This window comes from Physeter macrocephalus, chromosome 4 (assembly GCF_002837175.3).
Source record: "Physeter macrocephalus isolate SW-GA chromosome 4, ASM283717v5, whole genome shotgun sequence".
Lineage (NCBI taxonomy): Eukaryota > Metazoa > Chordata > Mammalia > Artiodactyla > Physeteridae > Physeter > Physeter macrocephalus.
In genome coordinates this window covers 110,491,899-110,506,183 of record NC_041217.1, presented here as the reverse complement: position 1 = coordinate 110,506,183, position 14,285 = coordinate 110,491,899, and the positions used below count along the sequence as shown (strand labels likewise).

General features: G+C 32.3%; 1 protein-coding gene across 2 annotated transcripts in view; it reads left to right on the top strand.

Annotated features, from left to right (window-relative positions):
• Positions 1–14,285, top strand: part of PRKACB (protein kinase cAMP-activated catalytic subunit beta) — a 171,829-nt gene that overhangs the window by 70,554 nt on the left and 86,990 nt on the right. Inside the window, exon 1 of one of the 2 annotated variants that reach the window (XM_007106168.2) lies at positions 8,106–8,289. The exons of the other annotated variant lie outside the window; for it this stretch is intronic. Within the exon in view, the coding sequence (XP_007106230.1) occupies positions 8,106–8,289 (184 nt within the window). Of the gene's footprint in view, positions 1–8,105; positions 8,290–14,285 lie in introns of those variants that run through there. 2 annotated transcript variants of the gene reach the window in all.

The window sequence follows — 14,285 nt, the reverse complement described above, 5'->3', positions numbered from 1 at the left end:
TTAACAAATTGAAGAAGAAAAACCATATGATCATCTCAATAGATGCAGAAAAAGCTTTTGACAAAATTCAACACCCATTTATGATAAAAAACTTTCCAGAAAGTGAGCATAGAGGGAACCTACTTCAACATAAAAGGCCATATATGACAAATCCACAGCAAACATCATTCGCAATGGTGAAAAACTGAAAGCATTTCCTCTAAGATCAGGAACAAGAGCAGGATGTCCACTCTCACCACTATTATTCAACATAGTTTTGGAAGTCGTAGACACAGCAATCAGAGAAGAAAAAGAAATAAAAGGAAAACAAATTGGAAAAGAAGAAGTAAAACTGTCACTGATTGCAGATGACATGAAACTATCCATAGAAAATCCTAAAGATGCCACCAGAAAACTACTAGAGCTAATCAATGAATTTGGTAAAGTTGCAGGACACAAAATTAATGCACAGAAATCTCTTGCATTCCTATACACTAATGATGAAAAATCTGAAAGTGAACTTAAGGAAACACTCCCATTTACCATTGCAACAAAAAGAATAAAATACATAAGAATAAACCTACCTAGGGAGACAAAAGACCTGTATGCAGAAAACTTAAGACACTGATGAGAAAAATGAAGGATGATACCAACAGATGGAGAGCTATACCATGTTCTTGGATTAGAAGAATCAATATTGTGAAAATGACTGTACTACCCAAAGCAATCTACAGATTCAATGCAATCCCTATCAAGTTACCAATGGCATTTTTTACAGAACTAGAACAAAAAATCTTAAAATTTGTATGGAGTCACAAAAGACCCCGAATAGCCAAAGCAGTCTTGAGGGGGAAAAAACGGAGCTGGAGGAATCATACTCCCTGGTTTCAGACTATACTACAAAGCTACAGTAATCAAGACAATATGGTATTGGCACAAAAACAGAAATAGATCAATGGAACAGGATAGAAATCCCAGAGATAAAACCACGCACCTATGGTCAAGTAATCTATGACAAAGGAGGCAAGGATATACAATGAAATTAGAATACTCCCTAGCACCATACACAAAAATAAACTCAAAATGGATTAGAGACCTAAATTTAAGACCAGGCACTATAAAACTCTTGGAGGAAAACATAGGAAGAACACTCTTTGACGTAAATCACAGCAAGATATTTGTTGATCCACCTCCTAGAGTAATGGAAATAAAACCAAAAAGAAATGAGACCTAAAGACCGGGCACTATAAAACTCTTGGAGGAAAACATAGGAAGAACACTCTTTGACGTAAATCACAGCAAGATATTTGTTGATCCACCTCCTAGAGTAATGGAAATAAAACCAAAAAGAAATGAGACCTAATGAAACTTAAAAGCTTTTGCACAGCAAAGGAAACCATAAACAAGACGAAAAGACAAACCCTCAGAACGGGAGAAAGTATTTGCAAATGAATCATTGGACAAAAGATTAATCTCCAAAATATATAAACAGCTCATGCAGTTCAATATTAAAAAAACTAACAACCTAATCCAAAAATGGGCAGAAGACCTAAATAGACATTTCTCCAAAGAAGACAGACCAATGATCAAGAAGCACATGAAAAGCTGCTCAACATCACTAATTATTAGAGAAATGCTAAGCAAAACTACAGTGAGGTATCACCTCACACCAGTTAGATTGGGCATCATCAGAAAATCTACAAGCAACAAATGCTGGAGAGGGTGTGGAGAAAAGGGAGCCCTCTTGCTCTGTTGGTGGGAATGTAAATTGATACAGCCACTATGAAGAATAGTATGGAGGTTCCTTAAAGAACTAAAAATAGAATTACCATATGACCTAGGAATCCCACTACTGGGCATATACCCAGAGGAAACCATAATTCAAAAAGACAGATGCACCGCAATGTTCATTGCAACACTATTTACAATAGCCAGGTCTTGGAAACAACCTAAATGCCCATTGACTGACGAATGGATAAAGAAGATGTGGTACATATATACAATGGAATATTACTCAACCTTAAAAAGAATGAAATTGGGTCATTTGTAGAGATGTGGATGAATCTAGAGACTGTCATACAGAGTGAAGTAAGTCAGAAAGGGAAAAATAAATATCATATATTAATGCATATATGTGAAATCTAGAAAATCGTATATTAACGCATATATGTGGAATCTAGAAAATGGTACAGATGAACCAGTTTGCAGGGCAGAAATTGAGACACAGAAGTAGAGGAAAAATTTATGGACACCAAGGGGAGAAAGCAGCGGGGGGTGGGGGTTGTCGTGTGATGAATTGGGAGATTGGGATTGACATGTATACACTGATGTGTATAAAGTGGATGACTAATATGAAAATAAATGAATAAGTAAACATTAAAAAAAATTCAATGTTTCAGTATTTTTTAGATATACTATATCATTGTTCTGAGGGAAATGATCTAAATTTCCTCATTATGAAAATAGAAAAAGAGCCAAAGAAAGTAGAGGAAAGGGGAAAAGATAAGAACAGGAATTTATGAAACTGAAAATGGAAAAAAATGATAGAGAAAATCAATGAAAACAAAAGTGGTTCTTTCAAAAAGATAAAAAATTAGAATCCTTTTTCCAGACTGACCAAAAAAGAGAAGGCAAATTACCAATATCAGGAATGAAGGAGGGGATATAACTACAGATGCTACAGACATTTAAAGGCTAATAAGGGGATTTTAAAAACAACTTTATGCACGTGAATTTGACAACTTAGTTGAAATAGATCATTTCTTGAAAGACAAAACTACCAATATTCATTGAAGATGATATAGATAACTGAACAGTATGATATCTATTGAAGAAATTGAATTAGTATTTGTGGCCTTTCATAAACGAATTACTGGCCCAAATAGTTTTCCTGACAAATACCACCAAAAATTTCAGGAAGAGGTGATACCAGTTCCCTACAGTCTCTTCCAGAAATAAAAAACAATACTTCCCAATTTATTTTATGCAGCCATTTTTAACCTGATATCAAAATCGTGCAAAGACAGTACATAAAAATAAAACTTCACAACAGTATATCTTGTAAACTTATATAAATCTCCAATTAAATATTTGTGAATTAAATCTAGCAACATATAAAAAGATTAGTACACCAAGAACAAGAGGTGTTTATCCTGGGAATTCAAGGCTGGTTTAATGTTTGAGAATTAATTGGTAAGTGTAATACACCATATTAGCAGACTAAAGAAGTAAAACCATATGATCATATCAACAGATACTGAAAAAGTATTCAATAAAATTCAACATCCCTGTAATATATAAAAACACTGAACTAACTAGGAATACAAGGAAACTTCTTTATCTCAATAAGGGGCATCTACAAAAAATTTCTACAGCTGACATAATGATGAGAAAGTGAACCATTTCTTCCTAAGATTGGGAATAAGGCAAGGATCTTCACTTTCACCACTTGTTTAATGTACTACTGGAAGTCCTAGCCAGTGCAGTATGGCAAGAAAAGTAAATAACACAGGGATTAAAGAGGAAAAAATAAAACAAACTGTTTGAAGATGACATGATTTTCTGCATAGAAAATCCCAGGAAATCTACAAAAAGAAAAAGATTCCTAAATATAGTAAGTGAGTTTAGCAAGGTTGCAGTATACAAGGTTAGCATATAAAAATAAGTCATATTTCTTTTTTTTTTCTTTTTTTTTTTTTTTGTGGTATGCGGGCCTCCCTCTGCTGTGGCCTCTCCCGTTGCGGAGCACAGGCTCCAGACGCGCAGTCTCAGCAGCCATGGCTCACGGGCCCAGCCGCTCCGCGACATGTGGGATCCTCCCAGACCGGGGCGCGAACCTGGTTCCCCTGCATCGGCAGGCGGACGCGCAACCACCGCGCCACCAGGGAAGCCCCAAGTCATATTTCTATATACTAGCAATGAACAATTGTAAACATCTTTTAAAGCACCATTTACAATAGCTCCAATTTAAAAATAATAAATGCTTAAGTATAAGTCTAACAAAGTATGTATGGGATCTGTATGCTGAAAACTAAAAAACTGATGAAAGAAATCAAAGATGATTGAAAATGAATCAAAAAATGAAATATATAATATCATGGATTGAAAGACTCAGTATAGTTATCATTTCTCTCAATAAACATAATCTCAGTAAGTCCTAGCAAGATTATTTTTGTAGAAATAGACAGACTTTTAAAATTTATATGGAAAAGCTAAGAAACTATAATAGCCAAAACAATTTAGAAAAAATATGTTGAACGATTTATACAATCAGATTTAAGACTTAACTAAAAAGCCACAGTAACCAACACAGTATGCTATTGATGAAAAAGAATTGACACATAGGTAGATCAGTTTTCAACATTGAAAATTTTCAATTTTCAACATTTCAAAATTTCAAACTTTTCAGCATTGAAAATCCAGAGTAGACCCACATAGATATGGTTAACTGATTTTTGACAAAGGTGCAAAGGCAATTCAATTGTAAATGGAAATATAAATTGTGGTAAATCCATACAATGGAATACTATTCAATAAAAAATTAGTAAGCTCTTAAAACACACAACATGGATGAACCTCAGTTAGTTATGCTGTGCTAAATGAAAGAAGCCAGTCTCAAATAGGTGAATCCATTTATAAAAGGTATGAATCCATCTTGGGAAAGGCAAAACTATTACTGTAAAAGCTTTGTTTGAATAGCAGTGCTCATGGTCATATCATTTGCCCTCCACATGGAACAAATACATTATTTACATATAAAATATGCTTCCATGTTTTTCTTTTCTTTAACCTTCAAACTCTAAAGTACATAGTTCTACTTGGCCCCAAGATGACTAAACATAAATGTGGACAATGAAATTGCATGGCTATAAGGTGACCATCTGAATGAAAACATTCTCATAGCAGAATCTCAGACTCTGGACAGTGTGTCCAAGAACCATTCCCACCTCTTACCATCCTTTTATCCCTACTTCCCCACCGTTGTTTGAAAAAATCTTTACTTGTGGTAATTATTGTCAGTACAAAGGAGCCTTGATAAAGAGGCAGAAGACATAGGTGACTTTGCACAAGTCACTTAATATTTATGTTTGTTTTCTCATCTTAAAATAAGGATAATAATACCTGTCCTTACTTCATTTGTAAAGATCTGATGAATCCGTGGAAACCATTTTATGTGTTATAAAATGCTTTGTAAATGTAAGGTATCATTACCATTATTAAACATAAGAAATAAACCAATATTTTGTGATATCTTATGGCAATCAAAGGAGGTTCAACTCTGAAAATTATTACAATTTCTAAAATTAATGCAGAATGAAAAATAAGGACTTGATAACTTCAAAGTTGATTCTAGTTTTATTACCATACACTATTTAAACTATTAATAGGATATAAGATATATTATTACAGCAAATTTTTGGGTACATGGCTAGATATCTTAGTACAAATTCAAGTTCTGAAAATACCATCAGGAAGGATAGCAAGCAATATACTTCTTAACATTAATTTGAATTATGAAAGAATTCAGTTTTAGTTAAAGCTGTAGTTGTTTCTTTCTAGCAGTAGATGCCAGTAGAGTTCTTTTTAATAAAAATCAAATTGACTAAGTACTTCAATAGCAACAGTTTCCTGGTCACAATACCATATATAGAAATATTGCTGTAAGGACTAAAGATTCTACTTTCTCTAAGGACTTTGTAACAGATAAAAAAACAGTTTTATTGAAGAAAAATGCATAAATTTTAAATTTAGTGTTTTCCAGCTCTTCATCTAGTGAAGATTACTTTCTTCTTCTTGATATAATAATTTTGTTATAAAGCTTATACATTGCTTTAAATAAATTAATCTTTGTGTTCTAATTAGAAATCTGGCATATCTGTATGAAACTCAAGCAACATTGGATATAAGTCTGGCTAGACGTGTTAAAAACGAATATCGTGGGGCTGAAATGTTAGAATTAGCTTGTACTTTTGGCAAGGGAATGCCATGAGTGTAGTATTTTGGGGAGGTTAATATGTCAGAGATGAGTGATTGAAAAGAGTGACTGGAAGCAGAGAAAACAAGTTATTTTAGAAATCCACATTTTCACTAATAAAAATGAAACTCAAAGAATGAATAAAATTTAGTAACTGACTGAACGTAGAGAAAAAGAAGTTAAGTGACATTACTTCTATTGCTGTTGTCTCTATATTTGAACAACTAGGTGGTCGTTGGATAATTTACAAATATGATCCTATCATAAATAAAATTAAAATATTTTCAACTGTTTGATTCTACTTAGACCTTTAATTTATTAAAACTGAATACTTCAACATATATTTATTGAGTATTAACTAGCACATGCATTGCATTTATGAATTCAAGTAATTCACAATTTGAGACATAAGTTTATAAATAGAAAATTTTTAACATAAAATTATAAGATCATTGGAAACAGTGGAGAGAGCAGTTTATTTTTCTAGGAAGTATGTGGGAAACTTCAGTGAAGATGTGACATTTTTGGTGAGCCTTCAGGATGAATAGAATTTATCCCAAGAGAGCAAGTCAAAGAATTCAGGAATTTTATGCACTTATGCCCATGCAAAGACAGTTCATCCTCTGTAGATGTTTATTGAAGACTGCAGACACCTGTTCAGGGTCTGTTTTGTATGAAGTCGGATGTTAATAAAGAAATTATTATTATATACACACATATTTATCAGAAAGCTACAATTTAAGAAGTTTGGTGTTGTAGATACTGTTGCCTGTTTGTTTAGATTGATCTAATTTTATTATACAGAATAAAATGTACACAAATGAGCTGTTATTTGGCAAAATTCATGAGTCAGTGTTTCCTCTGTGTGTGTGTGTTGTGTCCTAATTGATTACATTATTATTCCTATTTATTCTATTTGTCATTATTGTTTCTATTCTGTTTGTTAAGCGGTGTGCACGAAATCTTGATTAAGACTTTTTTTAGATAGATTTTAAAAAATATCCTTCCTTCCTTCTTTCCCTCCTTCCTTCTTTCCCTCCTTCCTTCTTTCCCTCCTTCCTTCTTCCCTCCCTCCCTCCCTTCCTTTTTTTCTTCCTTCTTTCTTTCCTTTATTTAAAGCTTCCAAAGAGAAAACCACACAAATTTCTCATCCTTTAATAAGTGTCAGAAGGCAAGTACTCAGAATCATTGTTAAATGTCACAGGTTACTTTTTTCATGCAAATGGACAGTTGCCTTTTAACCAAAGGAGCTGTTTCCAAGTGAGACCCCTAAATCAGGGATCAGGTAAGCAGTAGTCCTCAGTGTTAAGTTTAAAAATTAACATGTCTCAGTCAACTAGAAGGATTTTTTTTCCTCTCAATTGAAATTTCTTGCTATGGCTGATTTTACATAATTTTAAATCTTATATATTTTTTTCAAATTTTATAATGTTTGAAAATGTACTGCTGATACGCACTTGTCAGCAGATTATGTTTGGTAAGCAATAGTGACACACTAAGTTTTTATAGTTTTTGTATATATGAGACTTAAGTCAGTGAGTTAGCAACATTGAGTTTTTTTAAGTGCTAGTTCAGATTTTTTTCATTAAAATTTATGTGTTAAAATTTGTTTTGCAAGTGTTTTGTGATATCCCATACCAGCTTTCAGTGAAAAGTTAACTATTTATAAGGATTCATAAAATCTATACTAATCTGTATTAGCTGATTTCCTGGATAAAACACAACCTTTTCAACATATTATATTTGGAGAGTGGTTTGGCCTTCAGTTGTTTGTATAGGGTTGTAATACACGTTTAACTACTTTTCCTTTTTAAAAAAAATTTTTTCAGCCTACTATCCATATGTAAAGCTTTATATTTAATGTTCTCATTAACGTGTGTGTTAATATTAAAACACTCTTAAACATAGCCTTTTAGGATGATATTGCAAGTCTTTAAAATCTTCATCTCTAGTTGAGATGAACAGTTTTGCTAAGAAAGGCTCAGTAATGTGCTGTTTTATATTAACAGGAAACAGAACAGCAGTAGTGGTTTGAATACACTGCAAACAGGAAGTTTGATACATGCATAGCTCTTGGCTTCTGTGTAAGAAGTTGTTGAGCTCCTTCTGGAAATATTTTCAGTTACTTTAAATTAAGTGTAAATACACATGAATGGCAGCTTATAGAGAACTACCCTGTAATCAGTATACAGGTACAACTGCTCTTCAGAAATTGGAAGGTTTTGCTAGCCGATTATTTCATAGACACTCCAAAGGTACTGCACATGATCAGAAAACAACTCTGGAAAATGACAGCCTTCATTTCTCTGAACATACTGCCTTATGGGACAGATCAAGTAAGTTTTTTTTTTTTTTTTTTTTTATGATACATTGTAACTAGAAACTAAAATGCTAATTGGAGTTTTAGAATCAAGCACAGAACTGTGGCGGGCGGGGGGTGTCTTTTTATGATTTGCCCAAGGATATTTTGCAAGGTAAAGTTGAAAAAAAAAATTACAAAAACTTGATTATAAGTTGAGCTGAATCACATAGCTCATGGTTTTGTTTTAAATGCGATTAGTAAAGTTGAATATCAGTGGGAAAATTTTCTACAAAATTCTTACATCATTTTTAGTGTATGTTTTTAAAAATTAAAAAAAATGTTTTTTGTTCTTAAGTGAAATGCCTACATTTAAGAAAAATAATCATTTTATTTTAAAAAATATCTTGGATTTATAAGCCTTAAAATTCAAAAGGGGCAAAAGGACTCGAATTTATAATTAAATTTTTGTTATGTTTGTCATATTTTATTTTTAAATGCATGTGTGAAAGTTACTTGAGTTTAACAAGCAGGATTTATAATATGAAAGCATAGTATGATTATTCTATGTGAAATCTTATATTTATAAAATTATAAATATCAGAAGCTTTCATATGGGGGGGAAAACTTGTTTATGCATGCATCACATTCTTTCCAGGCATGGTAAAATGTTTGGACTTACTGCTTTGCTGAAATGGTGATACGTAATGATTTTTTGTGACATGCACTTTTTAAAGGCTACATTTCACATATAAACAATACCAGTGCCTTCATTCCACATCTCACCTTGGACCCTCCCCAAGGTATTTTTGTTATTCTGATTAAAGGAACAATAGAATTACTCTTGGTACTTTTTAGTGTGTTTGATCACCAAATAGCACTGTTTTGCCTCTTTCTGTTTACATACTCCATAGCAGTTAAGGAAGAAAACTCAGCTAAAAGAAAAGCAACAAAAAACCAAGAATGGCTTACAAAATTGACTCTTTTGTTTATATAGTACCTTCATAGTTCCGCAGAAGTTTATTTGAATTTTTTTTTATTGCATCAGAATTTTTTACCTTCCTCAAGCTATTTTAGGGAGAAAGTAAAGAACATATATTTGCACAAATTTTTTTTACTTTATAGGTTTTGTTTATTTATAATTAATCCTTACTATATAGCAAGTTGATGGATGAGGAATCTCAAATATCTTCAAGGTAATGAACTGTTGAATATTGAAATAATAGTATATTATTAAAATTTACCATGCAACAAAAGTTTGTTATTCATTTTACTTGCCCTATTCTGTTAAATTGCAGTCTCCTAAGCCCTTTTGGAAATCATTTTTATGCATTTCAAGGACCTTTTAATTAAACATTCAATGAGGAATGAGGACAGTACTGAATTAGTACACTAATCCCTGTTTCTGCAAATAGTGGGTGTTTAGTAAATGTATCTCGAATGAATATCATGGGCTTTTAATATTAAAAAGTTATGTTTGAATTATACTCTCACCATTTTTAAATGTGTGGGGCTTGTAACATTTCCTGAGACACATTTTAAAATCTAGCAATTGAAGATAATATCATGAGCTATGATTTCTTTTGGAAAAAACAGACTGATAAAATGCTGTTAACATTTTTCTTTATGGTGATGTCAGAAAATAAAATAAATAGAATCATAGTGCACAGTGAAATTAGGTGCAAACCTTGTAGCCGTTCAAATAATAGGTATGATATAAGAAATGCTTAAAGAGTAACTGAATGTTCATGAATCAAGCATTCTTTCACTTTCTCTTTCATATCCTCAAATATAGAAATAGACACAATAATTTTGTATATGTAGTGATGAGAATGGTAAGCATGGAGTTCTAGTTTCTTATTATGGAATGTGTTGATATAGAGGAGAAAATATGGATACAACAGAAACAGAGGAATCCTTTTGTTTCAAAATTCCAAGGTTTATTTTCATGATGAAAACACAGATTTTTATTCATTTATAGTGTGAGTTATGGAAAGAGTTTTGACAGTATGAAGTTTTTGTACAAACCACATTCTTCAAAGCTACTTAAAGCAGTTTACTTGCATGACTTGTTTGACAAGGAAAAGGAATGTAATATCTCCTGATGATAAGCTCTCTGAGCTTGTTCCAAAAGTGTGATTTAAGAAATCAGCTAAGCACAGAAACTATATGTAATTTTATAAAAATTAGGTTTGTGAACTATTGAGTAAAGATTAATTACCAATCTAGGCATGTATGAAATGTAAGAATTTTAATCCAAGTTTCTTTATTCTCCAGTGACATTAAATATAGGAAGAAATACAAAATAAAGGCCACACAGTGGTTTCCAGGTGCCTTAAATGTTTTATCTTTTACTACTAAATTAAGTAACAGGAATTCCTGTTTGATAACATAAATATTTAACAGCTGATTCCATGCACATATAAGTACTTGAAGTTCACAACAAAAACATGAAGGAATTCTTTTTATTCTGACTTAGAATGAATGGGAGTATTGACATTCATTGAGTTCTCTTTCTAGCAAATGTATTTTGGTTAGCTTTTAAATCTTTCTTTGATTATAAATGGTGTGTTGAGTTATATAATGCTGAACTTAATGGAAGTTTTGCACATTTTAAATCTTGGACTTTATACATTTAATGTGTAATTACAATATTTTAAGGACTGAATAGACAAATACCATCAAATGCTTTACCTATTCTCCTTTCCCATGAATTGACAGGCTATTTCTGTGGCAGATACAAATCCATAATAGTGAAGCTTAGGTTGAAATACTATATTGAACAAATGAACAGTTTTGAATATGGATTTTTTTAGGTAGAATCAGAGCTAAAGTGGTTGTAATAAACCACTTTATCTAGTTAGTTTTACCTTTCCAAAGCTCATACAGTCTTTAAGGCAGTACACTCCCATGCTTATTTCTTAGTCCACTAAATCTGTATCATTGTAACTTCTAAGCTAAAAGACCGCCTACATTATCTTTTTTAAAAAAACTTTTATTGGAGTATAGTTGATTTACAATTTTGTGTTAGTTTCACGTGTACAGCAAAGTGCATCAGTTATACATATACATATATCCACTCTAAGAATCAATATTGTGAAAATGACTATACTTCCCAAAGCAATCTGCAGATTCAATGCAATCCTTATCAAATTACCAATGGCATTTTTCACAGAATTAGAACAAAAAATTTTACAATTTGAATGGAAACACAAAAGACCACGAATAGCTAAAGCAATCTTAAGAAAGAAAAACGGAGCTGGACGAATCAGCCTCCCTGACTTCAGACTATACTACAAAGTTACAGTCATCAAAACAGTATGGTACTGGCACAAAAACAGAAATATAGATCCGTGGAATAAGATAGAAAGTGCAGAGATAAACCCACGCACCTATGGTCACCTAATCTATGACAAAGGGGTCAAGAGTATACAATGGAGAGCCTAAAGAATTTTAACTAGTATAATACAGGAAAAGTTAACTTGCTTATTCTACTACAGGGAAATGTATTTAGCTACTATACATCTTCTGTTGGAGCTGGACACTTAGTTAGAATTAGCAGTTTTATTCAGGACCTTTTTTTTAATTGAAGGGTAGTTTATTTACAATATTTTTGTGTTAATTTCAGGTGTACAGCATAGTGATTCAATATTTTTGCAGATTCTATTCCATTATAAGCTTATTTCAAGATAATGGATATAATTCCCTGTGCTATACTTTAAATATACTTTAAATATACTTTAAATCCTTGTTGCTTACCTACTTTATATATAGTAGTCTGTATTCGGTTGGCCAAAAAGTTCGTTCACGTTTTTCCACATTATAAGCTTATTTCTATTCCATTATAAGCTTATTTCAAGATAATGGATATAATTCCCTGAAATATACTTTAAATCCTTGTTGCTTACCTACTTTATATATAGTAGTCTGTATTCGGTTGGCCAAAAAGTTCGTTCACGTTTTTCCATAAGCTCTTACAGAAAAACCAGAACGAACTTTTTGGCCAACCCAATATATGTTAATTCCATATTCCTAATTTGTCCTCCACCCCTTCCCTCTCCCCTTTGGTAACCACCAGTTTGTTTTCTATGTCTTTGAGTCTGTTTCCATTTCTGTCTGAGTCAGATTTGTCTTTCTCTAAGCATAATATTCTCTAGGTCCGTCCATGTTGTTGCAAATTGCAGTATTTCATTCTTTTTTATGGCTGAGTATTATTTTATTGTGTATATTTTTTATGGCTGAGTATTATTTTATTGTGTATATATATATATATATACACCACATCTTCTTAACCCAGTTGTCTGTTGATGGACATTTGGGTTGCTTCCATGTCTTGGTTATTGTAAATAGTGCTGCTGTGAACGTTGGGGTGCATGTATCTTTTTGAATTATTGTTTTCATTTTTTCTGGATATATACCCAGGAGTGGAATTGCTGGATCATATGGTAGTTCTATTTTTAGTTTTTAGAGGAACTGCCATACTGTTCTCCATAGTGGCTGCACCAAATTACATTCCCATCAACAGTTTATGAGACTTTCCTTTTCTCCACATCCTCTCCAACATTTGTTATTTGTAGATTTTTTGATGATAGCCATTCTGTCTGCTATGAGTTGATATCTCATTTTGGTTTTGATTTGCATTTCTCTTAATAATTAGTGATGAGAGCTAACACTTTTGGTCACTATGTGAACATGGCAATGAATAGTCAGACAATGGAATCCCTTTATAACAACAGTGGTTATTTATGATGTTTCTTCTACCTGGAATTTCCTGTTCCTACTACTGCCAATGGTGAGATTTGCTCATACTTTAAGACTCTGCTCACATATTATCTTTGTAACAAAATCACCAAAGCATTCTTCTGTTCCTCTGTTCTTTATCCTTTTTAGAATTCATGATCTCTTCCTGTGTTCTCATATCATACTCAACTTCTATTACGTTTTATTTTATAGTATTAAAATTGTATTACATTAGTCCTCAAGTTACCTCTCTTCCCTATTTGACTTTGAACTCCTTGAAGACATAGAATTTGTCAATTTATTTTGGTATTGCCAGCATAGTTCTCAATACATGTTGAGTTGTTTGTTAGATTAACATTAAATATCACTACAGTCTTACACTAACAAGCTTTCTCTCAATTTGTCCTATTATGATCTTTGCAATTTATTTTAAAGGCCTGTGGCCATTAACCAAAAACAGTGAAATGCTGGTCTGACCCTGGTAAATAAATATCACATTTCAGAGGCACCGTACTTTTCAGTGTTACCTGTATATTTTTATCATGATTGTTTATAAGAATCTGAGTAATCAGCAGCCTTTATAGTAAAACTAAGAAACCAGGATATTAAATGATTTGAAATTAGAAAATGTTTCCCTGGAGTGTTTAACAATGCCAAGTACTATATCAAGTGTAATAATGAGAAGCTTGTACTTGCTTGTGTTTTACAAGAATAGCCATACTACATGGTTAGAGAAGGAAGATTGAGTATATACTCTTGATAGTGTCTTGCTCAAGTGTGGTCCCAGTCTAGTAGCATTAGCATCATCTGGGAGCCTGTTAAAAAGGAAGACTTTCAGGCCCCATCTAGACCTACTTAGTCAGAATCTGCATTTTAACAAGATTACCCAGCTGATTCATATGCACATTAAAGTTTGAGAAGCCCTTTTTCCCTAATAACATTTTAATCTGATTACCAAATACTATGTCTTCATTGGAGAAAATTTGCAAACCATAGAAAAGAACAAACAAAAAAGTAAAAATCACACATAATCCCACCAAAAGATAATCACATTAACCTTGTTCTATATATAGTCTATTTTGTGCATAGATACACAAATGGCCCTTAACTTTGGATCTCTCCATACAGTGTTTCATAACATTTTTCCTTATTGTAAAGATTTGTTCTACAATATCTTTTAAGATGGCTGTTTTGTATTGTCATAAGGATGCACCACAATTTAAAGTCACTAGCCATCTAGATTGTTTTTAATTTTTTTTTTTTTTTTTTTTTTTTTTTTTTGTGGTATGCGGG